Source organism: Schistocerca serialis, chromosome 5, assembly GCF_023864345.2.
Source record: "Schistocerca serialis cubense isolate TAMUIC-IGC-003099 chromosome 5, iqSchSeri2.2, whole genome shotgun sequence".
Lineage (NCBI taxonomy): Eukaryota > Metazoa > Arthropoda > Insecta > Orthoptera > Acrididae > Schistocerca > Schistocerca serialis.
Genome location: NC_064642.1, coordinates 218,565,955 through 218,586,957, shown reverse-complemented (window position 1 = coordinate 218,586,957; position 21,003 = coordinate 218,565,955). Strand labels below are relative to the sequence as shown.

The 21,003-nt window shown below is 39.7% G+C and overlaps 1 protein-coding gene across 1 annotated transcript in view; it reads right to left on the bottom strand.

Moving 5' to 3' along the window:
- The window catches only part of LOC126481664 (uncharacterized), a 190,132-nt gene that overhangs the window by 166,023 nt on the left and 3,106 nt on the right, over window positions 1-21,003 (bottom strand). Inside the window, exons 2-3 of the mRNA XM_050105592.1 lie at window positions 15,018-15,161; window positions 636-740 (exon numbers count right to left, since the gene is read on the bottom strand). Coding sequence (XP_049961549.1) covers window positions 636-740; window positions 15,018-15,161 — 249 coding nt within the window. The remainder of the gene's footprint in view (window positions 1-635; window positions 741-15,017; window positions 15,162-21,003) is intronic.

Sequence of the window (21,003 nt, the reverse complement as noted above, 5' to 3'; positions counted from 1 at the left end):
TCCATCAAAGCATTGTGTATAACTTGAACATCAATGGTCTGATTACAGTGCTTCAGGACAAACCAAACCACCTTTAGTTTCTGCAGATTACCCTCAATTCAGGATAATGTGCTGTGTCCTGTTTATCATGAAATTTTCAATCTCATTGCAATCCTGATTTGATGTCCTACAGGAATGTCTCTGTCTTAGAAGACATCAAGACAATCATCCCTACTGTCATTTTGCTCAGTAAGGTGGAGATGAGTGGGATAGCAAATTAGGGAAGGAGAGGAGAAAAGTAAACACAAAAGTCAGGTTACAGCCAACCCCATTACAGCCGTATATATGAACCCACAGTAAAATGATGGTAACAAGATGCAGAGCAAAGCAAGGTTTGATATTAGATTTGAATACACTGGAATACAGGGAACATTCCAAATGGGAGAATACAGGATACATGAGGCAAGGCTCAAATAGTAATACTCTATACATATATGAAACTTAAATGTCATAATAACTATTCACAGTGGGAAAAAAAGATTAATAAGGTACACTTTCAAATATAGGTGTCAATGAGCACAGGAATTACAAAGGGAAATCCGTATACATGAAATATGAACTGTTTTTATTTGAAGTGTCGATGATAGAACTCTTACCGATCCTGCCTTTAAAGTGCATTCAGAATTGGCATCATCTTTTCCCTTACGGCAGTTGCTAGCACCAACTTCTAGCCGGAGGTGATAAAGAGTACCTCCAACAACCTAAAACAAATGTGCCTTTTTATAAATCAAAACCACAATCGAGTCCAAATCTGAAGGCAGGTTCATCAGTGAAGTACAACACTTAAAAGAGAAAGTACATTTATTTCTGACACCAACATATTGCCAGAACAGAACTGACCTCCTGGACAGATAGTGCAGCTATTTATACAAACATCAAACATTGCTGAATGCTGATCGTTACACAAACAGCAAATATTCCTGAATGTACAGAAACTACAAACTTAAGATATTTCAAGAACCTTTCAAAAATGACAAATACTAAATCTGTGTGTGTGAGAGAGAGAGAGAGAGAGAGAGAGAGAGAGAGAGAGAGAGAGAGAGAGAGAGAGACATCTTCTCCCAAATCCTCAAATGTGGCACAGAAACAGCTGGCCTCAGGTCTCATGAGTATCAGCACTGTAGGGTTAATAATCTCCTAGCTCCAATAGGAGTGGAGATACAGGCAAAAACACTTTTTTTTCCAGCCCTTGGCATGTAGCATCCCTGCACGACAGGCACGTGTGGGAACAGTATGTGCCTGCCAAATCAACCTGCTTTGCAGGGCAGCATACTCTTCAGGAGCAAGAAACAGTGTTACAGGCCCCGGTACATAGATTGTTCTGTGTGAAAGGTATGCAGTACTGGAGTAACATCAGCTTCCATTACCAACTTGCTTCGCATGTCAGCCTGTACATTAGGGGCAAATAAATGATTTTCAAGCCTCTGATGTGTATCCTATCCCACATGTTGAGGGAGCAAATCAGCCTGCTTCACTGAACTGTATGGAAGGGGTTAACATGACAATGAACATGGCTGGGGACAGTTTGAGATGGATAGCAGAGAGGATGGACAGAGTGAGAGGATGAGCGGGAATGTGGGAGGTGAGGTGGAAGGTCTAGAGGGGTAGTGGACAAGTAGAAAAGGAAGAGGAGGAGACAGAGATGGAAAGGAATTGAGGAGGAGGCTATAGTCAAAGGAAGGGGAGAGGAGGATATAGTCAAAGGAAGGGGAGAGGAAGATATGGTCAAAGATGGGACGGAGGAAATGGACAGAGAGAGTAAGGAGGACGAGGTAAGCACATAGAGTTGGGAGAATGGGGTGTACACAGAAATGGGAAGAGGGACATGTGTTCAATATACATGTCTGAACACACATGCAGGTAAAGCCAGGTGGAAAAGGCTAGTAATAAATAATTGCTGGTGATCAAGTTTCAACTGGCAACCCATGTCACACCAGCAAGTGACGCTAACCACTATGCGACGCTGCATGCCCCACAGTTCACTGTGTTACTCACTGACCTAGAGAACCAGCGACTCATTGTTTCGTATGTTCTCATTCGAGCTGACTACAGCACACTAGTCTCTTAGGCTTGTCAATGGTCCTCTTTATTGTGGTGCTGGTGGATCTTCACATTCTGGTCAAGTTGTTACATCCTCTTCATTATGATGTGCGTCGAAGGTACCGCTCCACCAAAGCTTCACAATTGTGAAGTGTTGACTTCATTTCCTTGAACTTTCCATTGTCAGTCTGTGCCTCTGGACTGTAGGTAGGCTTCATAGGGAGGACAAGGATGAAGGGTGACAATCCTTGACTTCTTATATGACATCTGAGAAGTAATGAAGTATATGAAAAGGTCCCAAGTAGTGCTTTAGTAACTTTTTTCATAGTCCCACTGCCCACACAAGCACAAAAATCCAGACCAAGTCTCCTAGGCTCTATGTGACTGGCTCGGGCTTTGCTGAATACTGAGTGCAGGTTTTGACTGGGGTAGACTGACACAGTTTGTTAAGAGGGATTTAGCCAGTTGACCATTGTGAGAGGCAGGCTTTTTAGTTAGACACAATATTAAAATCCCTGGGGTGAAGGTAAAGGACTGTAAGGTGGTTCGAAATTAAACTTGTTAGAGGCACTTAATACTTGTAAGTTTATTACTAAAATACTACAAGCTCAACCTATCTGCATTGATGGAGGTGTCTCCATGAAGTGATGAAGTCTCAAATACAGACAGTAACAGATTCTTTCTGTTCTGCCTCCTACAAGTGAACCTGCCCATACAAACAAGACCCACACAACCAACACACAGGGTCCCACAGCTCACTAACAGCTCTCTATGGTCCCATCAGATCACTGCCTCCCTGCAGCACCCTCTGACTAACTATTCCTGCAGCTTCCTGATGGCAAACCCACCCACAGCGCCTCTGCTCACTTAACTGCTGTCTATAACTGTCCAACTTCTCTTATCGGAGAGTTTAACACCAACTTTTGTTCACATTTCTCCTTCAATCCTGCCGGCTATTGCCATCATGTAATGTAAAACAGCTCTCACCACCTTATGGCTCTACATTTTTAATTTCTTCACCAGTTCTTCAGAGGCTGGGTGGAGGGGAAAAGGTGCCTCTCTTCATATGGTCAGATGCTGACTCTCATGACTTAGCATTGTCCCCACCAAAGGCCCTCTCTCTGCCTCCCTCTCATCCCACAGTGCTCTCTGTCTAACAAGAATTGTTGCTCTTATCATTGTATTATCATTATAAGCTGAATGCACTTTGACTCCATGCCTATGAATGGACCACTGACCAGTAATGCCCTGTGGACACACTGTGTGTGCTTATATCTTATCTTAATTGCACCTTACCAGAGGACTAGCATTTGGCTCGTCGCTTTGCTTCCCAGTGGCTCCTTTGGTCCGCCCCATTGTTCGACTTTATTGTTACTTTGTCAATAACATTAACATGAGGCTTCATTTTTTCATGTGGACACAACAGCTTGTTATGTAGCAATCTTGGTCTTTCTCCTGGATGTCCAGTGTCTAGCTGGCTGGAGTGGCCGAGCGGTTCTAGGCGCTACAGTCTGGAACCGCGCGACCGCTACTGTCGCAGGTTCGAATCCTGCCTCGGGCATGGATGTGTGTGATGTCCTTAGGTTAGTTAGGTTTAAGTAGTTCTAAGTTCTAGGGGACTAATGACCTCAGATATTAAGTCCCATAGTGCTCAGAGCCATTCGTCCAGTGTCTATGTGCAAGCCAGCTGCCTTGCTTTTTCGATGCTGGTGATGAGGTGTTTCATGTAATCATCAGGAGTATCATCTGAAACTGTAACAGGTTACCTATTGTTGATTTGGCCTCGCAACAGTGGAGCAGAAAGTGTGGTGTGATGCTTGCAGTGTTTTAGTTTGCTGTGTTGTATGTGAATGTCATGATGGGCAGTATTGTATCTCTGTTATCTCTGTTCTACATTAATGTATACTGAGAGCATATCTGCCAACATTTTATTAAAGTGTTCCGTGGAACTACTCATCTGTGGACTGTAGGCAGTTGTCATTCTGTGGATGATTTAACAATCTGATATCACCTTTGATGCTAGTCTCAACTGCAGAACTTTTGCACCATGAGAGATCATCACACAGGGTGCTTTGTGCTACCAAATTATGTCTTCTATTAGAAACTTCATAATGTGCAGAACTTCAGAAGTTGGCATAGCAGGTGATGTAGCTGGTGCAGTTCCTGTTTGTGCAATCCCTGTTTGTTGACTTCAGGAACTTCCATGAGAGGTCTGTTCCGATTTGCTGCTACAGGTGGGATTGGTACTAGATGCCCCATAGGTAATGCAGCACATTATTCTATCATTGACACCCCTTACAGTCGTTCACAGCATAACTGACCTGTTGAGTCCTCACCAGCGATTCCTGTTTCTGTCTAGAGTCTTCATGAATCCCTGGTCACCTGATATTGGAGTGTCATGGAAATACTTGAGGACAGCTGGCCAAAGATGATCTGGAATGACTAGCAACATTTCCATCCAACTGGGTCATAGTTCCTCTTATACAGTGCCCCATTTATTAATTAGAATTCCCTTTTGTCATTTCCTGCTCCTTCAAGACCTCTACAGTTTTCAGGAGTGCTGGATCTTCCCTCTGTTCAACGTAATGGCATTCAATGCAGCAATGACAAATTTCATCCACACTGCTGTGTTTCATTAAAGAATTACCTAAAAGGCAGTCGGCGACCTTGTGTTTGCATCCACTTTTGTACACCACTCTGACATCAACTCCCAAAGCTCCCGTGTCCAGCTCTATTATCAACCCGATAGATCATTCAGGCTTATCAGCCAGCACAGAGAATGGTGGTCCATCACAGTGGTGAATGGTGGGCTGAACAAATACATCTGGAACTTGTTGTAGCCCCAAACAGTTGCAAGGCACTCTCTCTCAGCTGTAGAGAAGTTCACCTCTAACTTGTAGAGCACTCAGGAAGCGTAAGCTGTCACCTTTTAGCAGCCTTCCTGAATTTGCACTATTCCACAACTGACAAAGTCATTGTAAAGTTCTTTCTTGACATTCTCACATAAAAAAAAAGGTTCAAGTGGCTATGAGCACTATGGGACTTAACTTCTGAGGTCATCAGTTCCCTAGAACTCAGAACTACTTAAACCTAACTAACCTAAGGACATCACACACATCCACGCCCGAGGCAGGATTCGAACCTGCGACCGTAGCGATCGCACGATTCCAGACTGTAGCACCTAGAACTGCTCGGCCACCCCGGCCGGCTCTCGCATACAATGCTAGGACTGAAGAAGTTGCTACCGCATTCTTAAGGGCGAGTAGAGAGCTTTCTTCTTCCTCATGCCATGAAAATTTGTCGGCTTGCTGCAGTAGTTCTTGCAATGGATGTGCCTCAGTGCAAAAGTCCCTTAGTAATTGCCAGTAGCATGCGCACATTCCAAGAAAAATTCTCACATCACGAATGTGCCCGAAAGTCAGAAAATCTGTGACTGTTCTTATTTTCCCTGGATAGGGACAGACTCCATCGTCATTCGCTATACACCCCAAGATTTTAATTTCTTGGTTGCCAAAGATTGAGGCGGCAGCCTGCACACTGAACACACTCATTGTGGTCGTCAGGTGGCTAAGATATTCTTCAAATGTCTTCAACAAATGACAGTATTATCCGTATAGCAAAGATACATTGTCCAGTTAATATGTTGAAGCACGATGTGCATCATACACCATTGCATTACACAGTCCAAACAGCATAACTGTAAATCAGATGTTGTCGAGAGTTCTGAAGGAAGTTTCTTCCCAGTCAGCTTATCAATCTTAGTTTTACATCCTGTTGACAACAAGGTCATTTGAGCTAATCAATCTAGAGCTACCACTAGCATGTCACCATGTTCATAGTTGAGAAATATGTAGTTTGCTCCCTTCAATCAGTCTAGGATGTCATCAAAGCATGGCAATGGAAAGACACCTTTTTTCATGATTTTGTTCGGTCGTCGGTAGTCACCAAATGAACATCATGTGCCATACTTTTTCAACAGAACCACTGGAGATGACCAAGAACGCTCTGAAAGTTCAGTGATGTCATTTTGCAGCATCTTCTCCACTTCCTCCCAGAGTATCCGTCGTTCACCCGTCGACACTCTATATAACAGCTCGCTATGTGATTTATGACCCTAGTGTTTATGCAGTGTTTTACCATGGGCTGATTGGTTGTCCCATCTCCACTCTGAATCTGAAAGCACCGAAAAATTGGCACAGAATGGCTATCACTTGCTGACATCATTTCTTGATCAGGGCAGATTCTAATGGCAGTTCAATAGAAGGATTTTTCATCAATGATGCCCTTTCTGGACTGGTTTGGCTCTCCTTAAGCACATACCTTTAGGGAGGAGTTGTGACAACTCATGATTGTGATCCAAAGTTCTCCTTAACCACCTACAATACTTACAACTGTGGCTGGCACTTAGATTTTCTTAGAGAGCCTGAGGAGCTTTCTGTAATCCACAAAAGCTTGACAGTTTACCTAAACATCTTGACTGACAACTGGGACTCATCTCATTGATGATGGTGTGATAGGCAATGTCTTCAATGACAAGCAACCATTCAGAGTAACCTTTGTTATGTGTGCTTGTTGGAATAACTTCGTTAATCTGAAGCTTTGATATTTCAGTCTATGACTGCTTGTGGTGCCTGCAAGAAGTTCCATCCAAGAATAACCATACGACTACATTCTGTTAAAGTGACAAATTCAAAGGACTGTGTTCTGTCATCGATAGTTATTCTTGTAATACATGTTCCTGTCAGCTGGGCATATTATCCATTTGAGACTATCCGCACATGTTTCATATCACAAAACAAAGTATTCTTTTGCTGCTGATGATAAGCACTATATATTACAGAAAAGGAAGCTCCTGCATTGGCTAGTAGCCAATGATGAAATCAATGAGAGTTCCAGACATATTATGCATCGTGATTGTCATCACTGGAGGATTTGCATCTGTGGTGGGCCCACCTCCATAGATGGCCACCTCACTTGGCTTTCCAGAATTCAACAGCTAGGTGAGCAGCTGGTACAATTGTCAGGTGACAGGAATGGCTGTGGTGTGTTGGGGAGTAACCTCATTCAGGGTACAGCATTGGGCTTTGTCCCACATCACAACTATAATCATCTGCAGTTAACTGGTGTGAGTACAACTTTTGTGATGGCCGACATCTGGTGGTAGTTGTTGAAAATTTACTTCCTTTTTCTGCATCAGCATCCAGCACGTCCAGGGCATCCATGGTGAAACCACACCAATGTGTTGTTCTCTGTCCTCCAAATGTCCGTTGTTCTGTGGAGTATTGTACTTGGTGGAGGAATTCGTTACACCTGTATTGGTCAAAAGCTGCATAAGTCTTAGTTGGTCAAGTCCATTCCTCTTGCACATTTGACTAGTGGAGGAGATGGGTGCTAATAATTGATACAACTCTTCTTTCACATTCTCCATTACCTCCTGACTTATTGTGTCAACATTCATTACTGCTATCTCTTGTGTACATGGTCCAATGTTTGTGGCTGCCATGCACTGCTGTATCTATTCTCTTCATATCTGGTGTACAAGAGAGGTGAACTCATGGTGGTCTTCCATAATTGCCATAGAGATCACATTCAGCAATTTGTCGTACATCTTTCATTCAACGCTTTTTCTGTGACATTTCCTCGATTCACTGGCACTTCATGAATTCCTCTGTGATCATGATACCTCTTACCAGAAGGCCTTGGTGCATGTCTTCTTTGGCCCCTCTCATCAATGTATGATTTTTTTCATCTTCTCTCATATTTTGATTCAAGACGTGGCATGGGGCCAAAACTTTCCGCATATATGACTGTCTCGTTTCCCATAAGAGTTGGCATTGTTCTTCAATTGTTCATCCACTATGCAGACTTACTGTTCATTGTTGCCCCATATTTTCCTCAGTTCAGGGTGGAATTTGTCCCAATATTGAGCTTCACTTCATTGTCCTTGAAACATTGCTGGGTTGCTCTGTCCAAGTAAAAGTGCACATTTGCCAAACACATCTTGGAAACCCAACTGTTCTAACTGGTTAACAGTCAAACTCTTAGCAATTTCATCATGTCCTGAGTAGCATCTCCCAAAAATACTGATGGACGCCTGATGTGCAGCTGACTTACAGTGCTGTATATCTTCTCGTATGATCTGGTGTATGAGTGTCTCCAAAATATATGGATCTTAGGAACCATGTACAGATTGTATTCCAGTTTCTGTCCATGCAGGTGACAGTTTTTACACTGCCTAATTGCAACCATGGTGATGTTGATGTTCTGAAGTACTCAGCATCTCCACCAAACAATGCCACATTATAACCACGATCAAGTCCAAATCCAAAGGCAGGGTCATCAAAGACGTACAAAACTTAGAAGTGAAAGCACATTTATTCCTGCCAGCTGAAAAAGAACTGATGTCCTGGATGGAGAGTGCAGCTATTTATACAACCATCAACTATCCTAGAACACACACAAACAAGAATCTTCTAGTAAAGATAAATACTAAATAACAAATAACTGTTGTGGTATGGTTTGAACTGGTGACCCATAACGCATCAACCCCATTCTTTTCTCTCCCATTGCCATTGTCTCTTTCTTTCTCACTTACAGTCTGTTGTCTTTCTCTTCAACAACGATTGTCTCCTCTCTGCACATGCCCTTGGGGATGGAATTCGGGAGGGATGGGGGGGGGGGGGGTCAACTTTAACACGTGGGTATGGGGGATGGAGATACATGGGAAAATTTTTACGTTAAAGTTTGCTCGGCTGGGTGTGTCCAGACCTACACCCCTCCCCCCCCCCCCCCCCACCACCACCACCACCACCACCACCACCACCACCACCACCACCACCACCCCTCCCAAGGCTAGATATGGCCTCCACTTGTCTTTATCATTTCCACTATCTCCTCTCTCTTTGGCTCCCACTGCTATTGTCTCCCTCTCCCCCCTTCTGTCAGTGTCTCACTGCTACTCTTCTTTCAGCACAAAAAAGCATGAATATGTTCACACACCAAAATTTTTGGTGAAGAAGGTGGAATCAGGGTTGAGGCAGCTGGTTTCTGTCAGAATCTTTTAAAGAGGACCATATTCATCTTTTTGTGTTTCAACAGTAGCATTTTACAACTGGTTCCCTCTTTTCAGCAGCGAATGCTGCTTACATAAAATGAATTCTGTAGGTCAGTAAAGTTTTGACAGTTTATTTATATACTTCAACACATTAACAGACTCTGACACACATAAACAACAAATAATGAAGCATAATACAAGATTAACACAAAATTGTTTCCCATCAAACACAAGTTCACTTTACACTACTTTACATAAAAATGTGAAAATTTGTAGACTACACCTACCAAAAAATGCAGTGTTTGGTTTGCAAGTACAAATGATTTTGTATGAGAAAATAATTTGTTGTTTGGTGTTTAGTCTGCCAAGCAGCACCATTGACTAATTTCCAGGTCAAGACAGCCTGTGTAGGCATCAAGTGCCCATTATACAGAAACAGTGTGTTAAAACTTTATTTGTGAAAAAACAGCAACCAGTAACATAGTTTTCTGATCTCAAAATCGTTGCAGTGAGACAAGAACCCTTGCCATTTGTTCCTTACATTGGTTAAAACTACATTTACACCTCAGCCCTGATATTACCATGTATATTTTATGTGTGTAAGTATGGTAACTTTGAACCTCTTGATCTCTGTAACAGATAACGATATCGAAAAAACCCAAGATCACCATCATAAGAATGTATGTTGAAATTTCTATGATTTACCAAGAATAGAAATTATGAAAGTGGCCATCCCCACAATTAGTACTTTTGATACTCAAAGATAATGATTTTTTGGGGTCTTTTCACCAACCGTCCATGAACAAATTGTGATTTTATAATCACCTAAAGCCTATCCTAGGCCACATCTGATGCAAAAGAATATAAATGTGAAAAAGTCATGCAAATATTTGTTTCATATACAACCAAAAATGCCTGATGCTTGTCTTTTACCATTGCAACCCAGTCAGCCTGAGTGCAGAACTATAGATAATTATAGTACAAAAGAACCAACTAATTTGCTCAATCTGGCTGTGCTTGAGGGAGTGCGTAACGTTTAAATTTTCGCCTTGTACTACATATAACTACAGTATGCCCATTCTTCTGATAGGTATACATATGGTCGCTAGGCCAAAGGCTTTCACAATTGACCTCTTATCTCTGTGGTCACTTGAACCTGACATATGACTCCCTGAAAAACTGCATTTTTGTGTGTACCTATTTGACACATAATGTACTGTGCACTGCCATGCATGGACCGATAAGGCTCCACTGTGTAGGTGTGTCATCATTTCAGGATCACTGAGAAAACTAAATGTCCTGTTGGAGAGAAATTTATGTTCCAGAGTACTGGCTACAGATGGTTGCTAAAGTTTCCTAAGCATTTTCTATCATACCGACACAAAAACATACTTTGAAACAGATGAAACCTTGAGACTGTACATTTAGAATACACTAAATGGCATACACTATATCTCATGTATGCTATTCAAGAGATGAGAGTCAATAAAACCATTTTATAAGCAGTCAGTTAACATAACATTGGATTTTGAAGAAATAGATCTGAGGTCACTGCCATGTGGCAGGCATACACGAGTTGTGCTTCCAAAACCAAAGATAAAACAATTTAAATACAAGAACCTCGTGGGCCTAATGTGATTCATACCACCAATCTACCATCCATTGAACATAAATCTGCACCATTAATGCCCAACCACACTACTGGGGCAACTCTCACCAGGGTAAAGAGACCTTTTGAGCATTGAATTAGAGAAAATGACACAATTTAAGAGTACAGAAAGCCTTACAACTTCATTGTGATGTTGTTATCCTAAGTCCAGAGACTGGTTTGATGCAGACCTCCATGCTACTCTATCCTTGCAAGCTGCTTCATCTCCAAGTAACTACTGCAACCTACATCCTTCGGAATCTGCTTAGTGAATTCATTTCTTGATCTCCCTCTATGGTGTTTACCCTCCACCCTCCACGCTGCCCTCCAATACTAAATTGGTGATCTTTTGATGCTTCAGAACACGTCCTACCAACGTTCTTCTAGTCCCGTGCCACAAATTCCTCTTCTCCCCAATTCTATTCAGTAACCTCCTCATTAGTTACATGAACTACCCATCTAATCTTCAGCATTCTTCTGTAGTACCACATTTCAAACGTGTCTATTCTATTCTTGTCTAAACTAGTTATCGTCTGTGTTTCACTTCCATACATGGCTACACTCCATACAAATACTTTCAGAAGTGACTTTCTGAAACTTCAATCTATACTCGATGTTAACAAATTTTTCTTCTTCAGAAATGCTTTCCTTGCCATTGCCAGTCTACATTTCATATCCTCTCTACTTTGACCATCATGGGTTAATTTGCTCCCCAAACAGCAAAACTCGTCTACTATTTTAAGTGTCTCATTTCCTAATCTAATTCCCTCAGCGTCACCTCATTTAATTCAACTACATTCCATTATCCTCATTTTGCTTTTGTTGATGGTCATCTCATATCCTCCTTTCAAGACACTGTCCGTTCCGTTCAACGCTCTTCCAGGTCCTTTGCCGTCTCTGACAGAATTACAGTGTTATCAGCAAACGGCAAAATTTTTATTTCTTCTCCTTGGATCGTCCTACCCCAAATTTTTCTTTTGTTTCCTTTACTGCTTGCTCAATATACAGATTGAATAACATCTGGGATAGGCTACAACCCTGTCTCATTCCCTTCCCAACCACTGCTTCCCTTTCATGCACTCGACTTTTATAACTGCCATCTGTTTTCTGTACAAATTATAAATAGCCTTTCGCTCCTTGTATTTTACCCCTGCCAGCTTCATAATTTTAAAGAGAGTATTCCAGTCAACATTGTCAAAAGCCTTCTCTAAGTCTGGAAATGCTAGAAACGTAGGTTTGCATTTCCTTGATATATCTTATAAGTCGTAGGGTCAGTATTGCTTCACGTGTTCCAACATTTTTATTGAATCCAAACTGATCCTCGTCAAGGTTGGCTTCTACCAGTTTTTCCATTCATCTGTAAAGAATTCGTGTTAGTATTTTGCAGCCGTGACTTATTAAACTGATAGTTTGGTAGTTTTCACACTTGTCAACACCTGATTTCTCTAAGATTGGATTTATTATAGTCTTCTTGTAGCCTGAGGGCATTTCCCCTGTCTCATACATCATGCACACCAGATGGTAGAGTTTTGTCAGGGCTGGCTCTCCCAAGGCTATCAGTAGTTATAATGGAATGTTGTCTACTCCCGGGGCCTTGTATCTTTCTTTAGTTTGAGAAGTGTGATCACTCTGAAAGTTTACGCAGCCTTTGTAACTAAGAAACTATGATTATGTTGCAGAAAAGGGTTGGCAAATCTATTGACTTATACAGCTTAATTCTTAACATTACAATTTTTCATGCAAATGATCCATGGAACATGATACTAACCAACCACTATCGATAACACTATTAATTAATGACAAACAGTGGCATTATTGATCTTTCACCAATACATTCATCTTTACAACTGTTCATGTTTAAAATTATTGCATTTAGTTGATCCTTTTTTGTGACAGAAGCCAACATCACATGCACAGCACAAGATAACTCTAATTTTAAACATGAACAGACATCTGAGGATGCATCTGTCAGCTTGAAACCAAAGTGATACTACATGTTTTTAATAAATAGAATTATTAATTTAATATTAATTTTACTTTTTAGAATAATTAACTTTTATTTTACACTACCATAGTCCTACTATGGCACTTTTCAACAAAATATCATACAAACATACATGCTTTTGTTTAAGTGAATTTAAAATACACACATTAAAAAAAGTTTTGCATCACCCCAGTTCCCAGAACTCCTTAAGATAGACATTGACTGTGGATATTGTATCACATACACAGTCCCTTTGACTGTTCAGAGATGTCCCTCAACCTGCCCGAAGATGTAAACAACCATGCACAAGCAGCGCCTATTAGACGGAGGGGGTCCAACAGCCAATCAGTTCCAGTCATTCCACCAGGAAGGAGGTACATGGTTCGAGTTGTCTGTAGTTCAACTATGCCTAGACGGTTACTTTGTGCCAGGAAAGGCTCTCAACAAGGGAAGTGTCCAGGCGTCTCTGAGTGAATCAAAGCAATATTGTTCGGACATGGAGGAGATACAGACAGACAGGAACTGTCGATGACATGCCTCGCTCAGGCTGCTCAAGGGCTACTGCTGCAGTGGATGACCCGTACATTTGGATTATGCCTCGGAGGAACCCTGACAGCAACACCACCACGTTGAATAATTCTTTTCATGCAGCCTCAGGGTGTTTTGTTATGACTCAAACTGTGTGCAATAGGTTGCATGATGTGCAACTTCATTCCCGCCGTCCATGGCAAGGTCCGTCTTTGCAACCACGATACCATACAGCATGGTACACATGGGCCCAACAACATGCCGAATGGACCGCTCAGGATTGGCATCCCGTTCTCTTCACCAATGAGTGTCGCATATGCCTTCAACCAGACAATCGTCAGAGACTTGTTTGGATGCAACCCAGTCAGGCTGAACACCTTAGACACACTGTCCAGCGAATGCAGCAAGGTGGAGGTTCCCTGCTGTTTGGGGGTGGCATTATGTGAAGCCAATGTATGCCACTGTTGGTCATGGAAGGCACCATAACAACTTTACGATACATGAATGACACCCTACAACCAATAGTGCAACAATTTCGGCAGCATATTGGCAAGGCATTAGTTCATGTACATCTTGCGAATGACTTCCTTCAAGATAACGACATCGCTCGGCTAGATTGGTCAGCATGTTCTCCAGACTTTTACTCTATCAAACATGCCTAGGTTAGACTGGAAGGGGCTGTTTATGGACAATGTGACTCACCAACCACTCTGAGGGATCTACACCAAATCGCCGTTGAGGAATGGGACAATCTGGACCAACACTGCCTTGATTAGCTTGTGGATAGTAATGAATAGAAGCATGCATCAGTGAAAGAGGACGTGCTACTGGGTATGAGAGGTACCAGTGTGTACAGCAATCTGGACCACCATCTCTGAAGGTCTCGTTGTATGGTGGTACAACATGCAATGTGTGGTTTTCACGAGCAATAAAAAGGACAGAAATGACGTTTATGTTGATCCCTATTCCAATTTTCTGTATAGGTTCCGGAACTCTTGGTACCGAGGTGATGCAAAACTATTTTTTGATGTGCATATTAAAATACGAATGACAACAATGGAAAGTGGAAAGCTTCAGAAGCCTATCAAAACCGAAGGAAAACACATGCTTTGGAAAAGAGTACTAATAACCCTGATGTTATATAAAAACCAATTCTGTTGTAATATTTTGAGCAAGATAAAAAATGGGGCTTTTTAACAATATAAATTCATCTATGCACCTATAATCGAAGACATACACAGTCTCTCAGAAATTTAAGGGAGTGGAAAGATTCTCGCAGGATGCCCAGTTCTAAAAAAAGAGGTAGCCTAATGGTACCACTAAAGAACTCCTCCAAATGAACCTCATCACTTCAGTGAATATCACTGACATACATGTGCAAGAAGTATAATTTCCAGCAGCTCATTAATACAGTAGCAGCAAAATTTTCATAATCAGACTCAAGGGTATCAAGTAAAGGAACTTCAACAGAATTTCTGCAGTAATAGTTTTTATGCAATTAGCTCTAAAGAGTTAGAAAGCTCTTACTTTTGTTGATCATAATGACAACTATTCAGTAACACACTTGAGTATTTCATGTTATGAGTTTATGTAGATATGTTCTTGTAATTAATAATGTGTTCTTCATAATTAATAGAAAGAAAAAGGACAGAAAAATTGCAGCACATTAACTGCAGCAGTTCCAAATGTTAGTATCACATTCTGGAGTTTACTTTTTTTTTTACCTGAGTTTTAGCACTGACAATCTGAACTAACGCTTGCTTGAAAGCTGAATTCTGTCTCCTATCAATTTCACTCAATGCAAAGGCTGCTACATCCTTGATGTGTGGATCATTGACATCAGCATCTGAGAGACCTCCATCAAGTGTCTGCAAAATAAAATAAGATTTCAATAAAGGTGTCAAACCTGGGACAGGATATATATGATGCCATGCTGAAAAGTAATGCCTCTGAATTTTTTGTGGAAACTCGGAAAGGTTTAAAAAATAAAAAACTTTATTAATATTCTAATTCTACATCTTTATTCTTCATGTCTACATTGTTATTTCTTAACATAGTAGCACTGGTGACAAACATATACCTCCCAGTGAGAGACCAGGTTGTTGATACAGTCACTGTAGAATGTTTTACTTTGTTGCTGGAGCCACAACTTCACCTCTGCTTCCATCACTTCACCACTACCAAAGTGAAGTCCTCAGAGGTGTTCTTTAAGTTTTGAAAACAGATGAAAATAGGGTGGGACCAAGTCGATCTGTATGATCGATGACAGTGAGCTGAAGGCATCTGATTGTTGCAGATGTCACAGCACTTGTATGTAACCTAGCATGGTCATGCTGAAGGAGGGGTGCTCCATGTGTGGATGAACTCTTCGAATTCACGCTTTCAGTTTTCTCGATTACAGCACATTTTTTTTCATGCACTAATACAGTTACATTACAGTCAACAACGTGACAATTCAGAGTCCTGTAGCAGCAGAGGGTTGTAGCTTGTGTCAGTGAAGGGGGAATCTCAGCCGAGTAATATGCACGACTTGTAATGCCTCAACTAATATTGAGAATGTCCATGTATTACAAACATGACATGGTCATGAATCACAAAGAACTTTAATGTACATGGCTGTGCAAAATATCTCATTTCAAGTTATTTAAGTGTTTAACAAAACACAGTGGGCAGAGTAAAATCTTCAACCAGGTCCCTTGAGATTTTTCTCATAATTATATTAGCTAGCTGGGAACACACAACTTCAGTTCCTCTATTTACCTCATAGTTTCTTTTTTTGTCAATACTTTGCCCTCTGTGTCTCTCTCATTCATGATATTTTTCCTACCCTCAAGACCTAAATTATAGACTTAGTTCTAAATGAGTTGCTGTCTGTTTGTTCTGATTATATGATTTGTTTTTCAGTTTCTTTGCCCACAGTTTTGTGATCCATGGTAGTCGACTTCTTTTTTCAGAAATTCAGAAATATTTATTTTCTTAACCTGACCTAACAGGTTTGGTGGAAAAGTTCAAAAAAGGTTTGTCTTCAACTCAGATAGTTTACACATATTTCTGTTGGTTTATTCATACATCTGCAGATTGTTTCATTGTTTCTCATTTTCCAACTATTCTGTTTGTTAAAAACAATTTGTCTTTATAGCACCTTTAGTCCACCCATCTTGCGGTTCTGATTTATGCCTTCAAATGCATATAAACGTCCTGACCTTACAACTGTAGTATAGTGTTTTAGTTTTGTTATTTCTAGAGTTGAAATACTTGTTGCAAATGTTTTTAGACAGCCTGTAAGCTCTTTGCTTTTTATTAACTACCAGTAAACTCCCAATTCCTTAAAAAATTGAATCCCATGCATAAAGCAGATTCACACTTCTGATCACTTTACTACTTAGAGTATTAATTGTATGACTAAGTGTGTAAGTAAGAGAAAGTTTAGAAAAGTTTTGATATTATGTGTAAAGTTGATAGAAAGTCTAAGTGCTCCAATGATCAAACACAAGCTGAGTATAGTCTGGGTAATCTGCACTGTGTTTTAAGCAAAAGCTAGTTTGTCATGCATCTCGACATTTATGACTCCATATGACATTAAGTATGTGACGTACTATTACATAATTTTGCAGGTACAGTTAGTGGCATATGTGAATAATATCTGCAAAATATTATGTGAATAGATTTAGTAGTAAAGAAATAATAAATTAAACTGTCATGACTGATGTGACAGTTTTACAGCATGAACAGTGATTTTTATTTTATTTATTTTTGAGACCAGTAGATCCTTTATCCTCGTGCTTTGCTAGGCTGTAGAACATGTAAGATTATATTTAAAAACATTTATAAATAGTCATGAGATTTACAATCTAAATTAAATGTTAATAGATACATGAAAAGTGAGATGAAAGTGTCAATATGACAACAGTAACAATAGTCACACATATAAATTATAAGGCTTATATTCTAATTCACAAATAAAGCATTTTGTAAATAAGTGATACAACAGAGCTACACAGTAAGTTTTCTTGGCAATGCTTAAAAGTAATTGCAGTTCACAACGTATTACACATTGTCAAAAAATTCCTGTAAACAGTAGAAAGAGCTGCCCAAAAGACACAAGTCGGCTGTTCTTTGGATTTAGTCAGATCCCTAGTGACTGATTTGGCATGAAAAATGATTCAAATGGCTCTGAGCACTATAGGACGTAACATCTGTGGTCATCAGTCCCCTAGAACTGAGAACTACTTAAAACTAACTAACCTAAGGACATCACACACATCCATGCCCGAGGCAGGATTCGAACCTGCGATCGTAGCAGTCACGTGGTTCCAAACTGAAGCGCCTAGAACCGCACGGCCACACCGGCCGGCAATTTGGCATGAATCGGAAGTTTATTGCACATTTTATGGTTAAATAACGTGCTCCTTTCTGTGCCATGCTGAGATTTTTTACATCTCTGTGAAGATCATATTTACTTCATAATCATGATACGCACTGTTTACTTCATAAATTATATGATTCTTGTTGAAAATGTAGTAAGCAAAAACATTTTTGCTTTCATCATTTTATGGTGGTGTCAGTGGAAAAAAGTATTGTAAAGATTCAAAATGATGTGTTGCGCTTCTTAAGTGCTCTCATTCTCAAGTACTGGAAGAATATAATCTGGGTATTTGTGTGCACTGACTTATGTTGCCCCAGTTGTAACAATTGTCTCAGTGTGTTGAACCTTTAACATAACACCATACCTCTTAATAAGTACTTAATGAAAGCACTCTAAATTTTTAAGTTCTATCAATAATCACACAAAATATGAAAACCAAGGTTTGGTTGCCCTGGAAGCTGTTAGACAGGCAACCTGCTACTGGATTCATGATCATCTACCGGGATAGCCATCCAGCAACATAGATTAAATCATTTGCTGGGCTTTGGATCCACTCTCTTGCATTGTTTCTCCAAGATATTAAAATCTGCTAACCCTTTCAATTTTAACAGTTAGTTTTCTGTATATTTTTTGTTTATGTTTGCCATGAATTTTAGTTTTTTCAGTTAAAATGCTGGGACCAGTTCTGTGTGCTGTTTCCACAATAAAAATTATTTGTGTGATTGTTTCTGTCAGATTTGCTTTGCAAATGCTAGGCAGCTGACCTATTTCCTCCCCACATTTTTTAAATTCTTATTTATCTACCTTCTTTTTCTAAAAAAAACCTCCATGTGTTTTTTTTTTCACTCAATCATTAGAGTTTTAAATGGTAGCAACAGTCATTAGAGAAAGAGTACAAACACAGTCTCCACAGTAATGTGTTAATAATGAAAAGCTTGTCCTATAAACTCAGTGGGCATGCTGAAAAGTAATGCCTCAGAATTTTTATAATGTTCTCAATAGCGACTGAGGCATTACATGTAATGGATATTACTCAGTCAACTTTCCCGATTTGCTGACACAAGTTGCAACCCTCTCCTGCTACAGGCCTCCAAACTGTAGGATATAACATGGCAGTAAGTAATGTTAGTATGTCCTTGCATGAGAAACAGCGTGCTGTAATTGAGTTTTTAACCACAGAAAACATGCCTCCAACTGAAATCCATAGGAGACTGAAAATTGTGTACAGCAATGATTGTATCGACATCAGTAATGTATGACATTTAGTTGTTATGAAGCTAACGGCTGACAAGACCCAGTGGAGTAGGGTTGACGAACTCATCAGAGAAAATCATCAGATAACACAGACACAGCTGTCAGGTAAGTGTGGCATATCATGAGAGGTGATGCTGTGGCTCGGGTCAATCAAGTCAAACATTCAACAGTGATGGTATTAACAAAGCGGTCTTTTGTTGGAAGAAATGTGTTCACTTTCAGAAGACTATGTTGAGAAATTAATACGTAGACGTGAAAAATAAAGATGTAGCACATTAATAAAGTTTGTTTTATTTAGAGACCTTTAGAAGTTTGCACATAAAAAATTCAGAGGTTTTACTTTCCACCAAGTCCTTTTACTTACACAGAGATTTGTTGAAATTGTAGAAACACTAAAATGAACAACTTGGTCAGAAATTGGAATTTAGTCATCCAGACCTTGAGTGCAATGTTTCTTTACAGTCTTACCTACATATAATTACCAAAAATCTGTACAAATTGGTAATTGAGTTTAGTTCCAATTAATGCTTTCTAAGACTATTATTTTCACACATGAGAAAATATGAGGCTACTTTCAGAGAACATCTTAGCTGATTTCTATAAGAGAGATTTTTGAAGATGGTTTATTTTCCAGCACAATCAGATATATTTTAAGTAAGAAATTACTGATGTTTCCTGGCACTGACCATTTTGAGATCGCAAGGGGGAAGATGGGTGCTGACCTTAATTTCCTTCCCAGTTCTTTTAAAATTTTTATTTATCTACTTTCTTTTTCTAAGCAAACCTCCAAGTGTATTTGTTCACTCAGTCATTAGAGTTTTATATCCAACAGTTGTTAGAGGCAGAGTACAAACACTGTTCCCATAGTAATGTGGCGCACTTGATGAGAATCACATTGAGGAAGTGATTTTCTCAAAATGCTTTGGAGTGAACTACTGTTTCCTTCTTGTGATCTGAAAACTAGAGCCAGACAAAACCAGTAATTTCTACTTGAAATTGTATGTGACTGTGCCAGAAAATACACAATTTAAACAAAACATTTCAACAGTCAATGATATCTCCAGTACAATATACTTTACAGAGATTTTTATGCTTGATATGCGAAAATTGGTCATTTATACCTGATGTAATGCTTCATTTAATTATACTGATATATCAAAACTTAACAAGAGTGGATTTATGATGAGATGTAAAATTAACAAAAAGTAAAAGTAATTGCTATATAAACTATAAATCTAGCTAATGTTTAAAATGGAGTTTTATATCATAATGAAAATTTATTTTACAGGACATTTATGAATTGAAAATTCCTATATACCAAAAACAGGGTTCCTTATTAATCACTAATTCTACAATTTATTACAACATTTTGGGGGTTTCTATTCCAGTTAACACTAACAATCACATTAAACAAGTCTTAATTTTACTGTATTAAGGCAGCTGACAGTGTTCTTAGTAGCAAATATTAAATAAAAACAATTGCTGAGTAGTGTGAAGTATAAAGCAGTGGTTTTTTTTTCTCGGAGTAGCTGTGTTTCATGTATTTATAAATTAATCTAGAAGTAATGTCCATAATAATTATCAATGCGAGTCATTAATTCCATTCATTAATGTTCTACAGATTATATCAAGTATAATATCTAATACTCTTCTTTCAATGTGCCTGTCTGCCACTCAACACTGCTTCTACGAGGGGCTGTTCACATGATATTCGTTGGACTGTTGCCTGTAAACACGTGCCATGTCAGTGTTCTTGGAAGAGAGCTGTTGCAGTGACATGGCTTTTGTTGTTGTTCCCATGTAGTGATTTGCGAAGACAGAAAAAAAAAAAAATTGAGATTCGAGCAGTGATTAAGTACTTTGTACAAAAAGGCATGAAAGCAAAGGACATTCAGGCCGATTTCCAGAATACAGGGGAGGGCTTCATATTCAACTGTTGGCAAGCGGACAAATGAATTTAAATTTTGTCGGGAGAGATTAGATGATCTGCGCAGTGGTCAGAAAGATGTATCACTATCCCAAAAATCATTTCAAAAGTGCACAAAATGGTCATGGAGGATCACCGACTGAAAGTGCGTGAAATTCCTCAT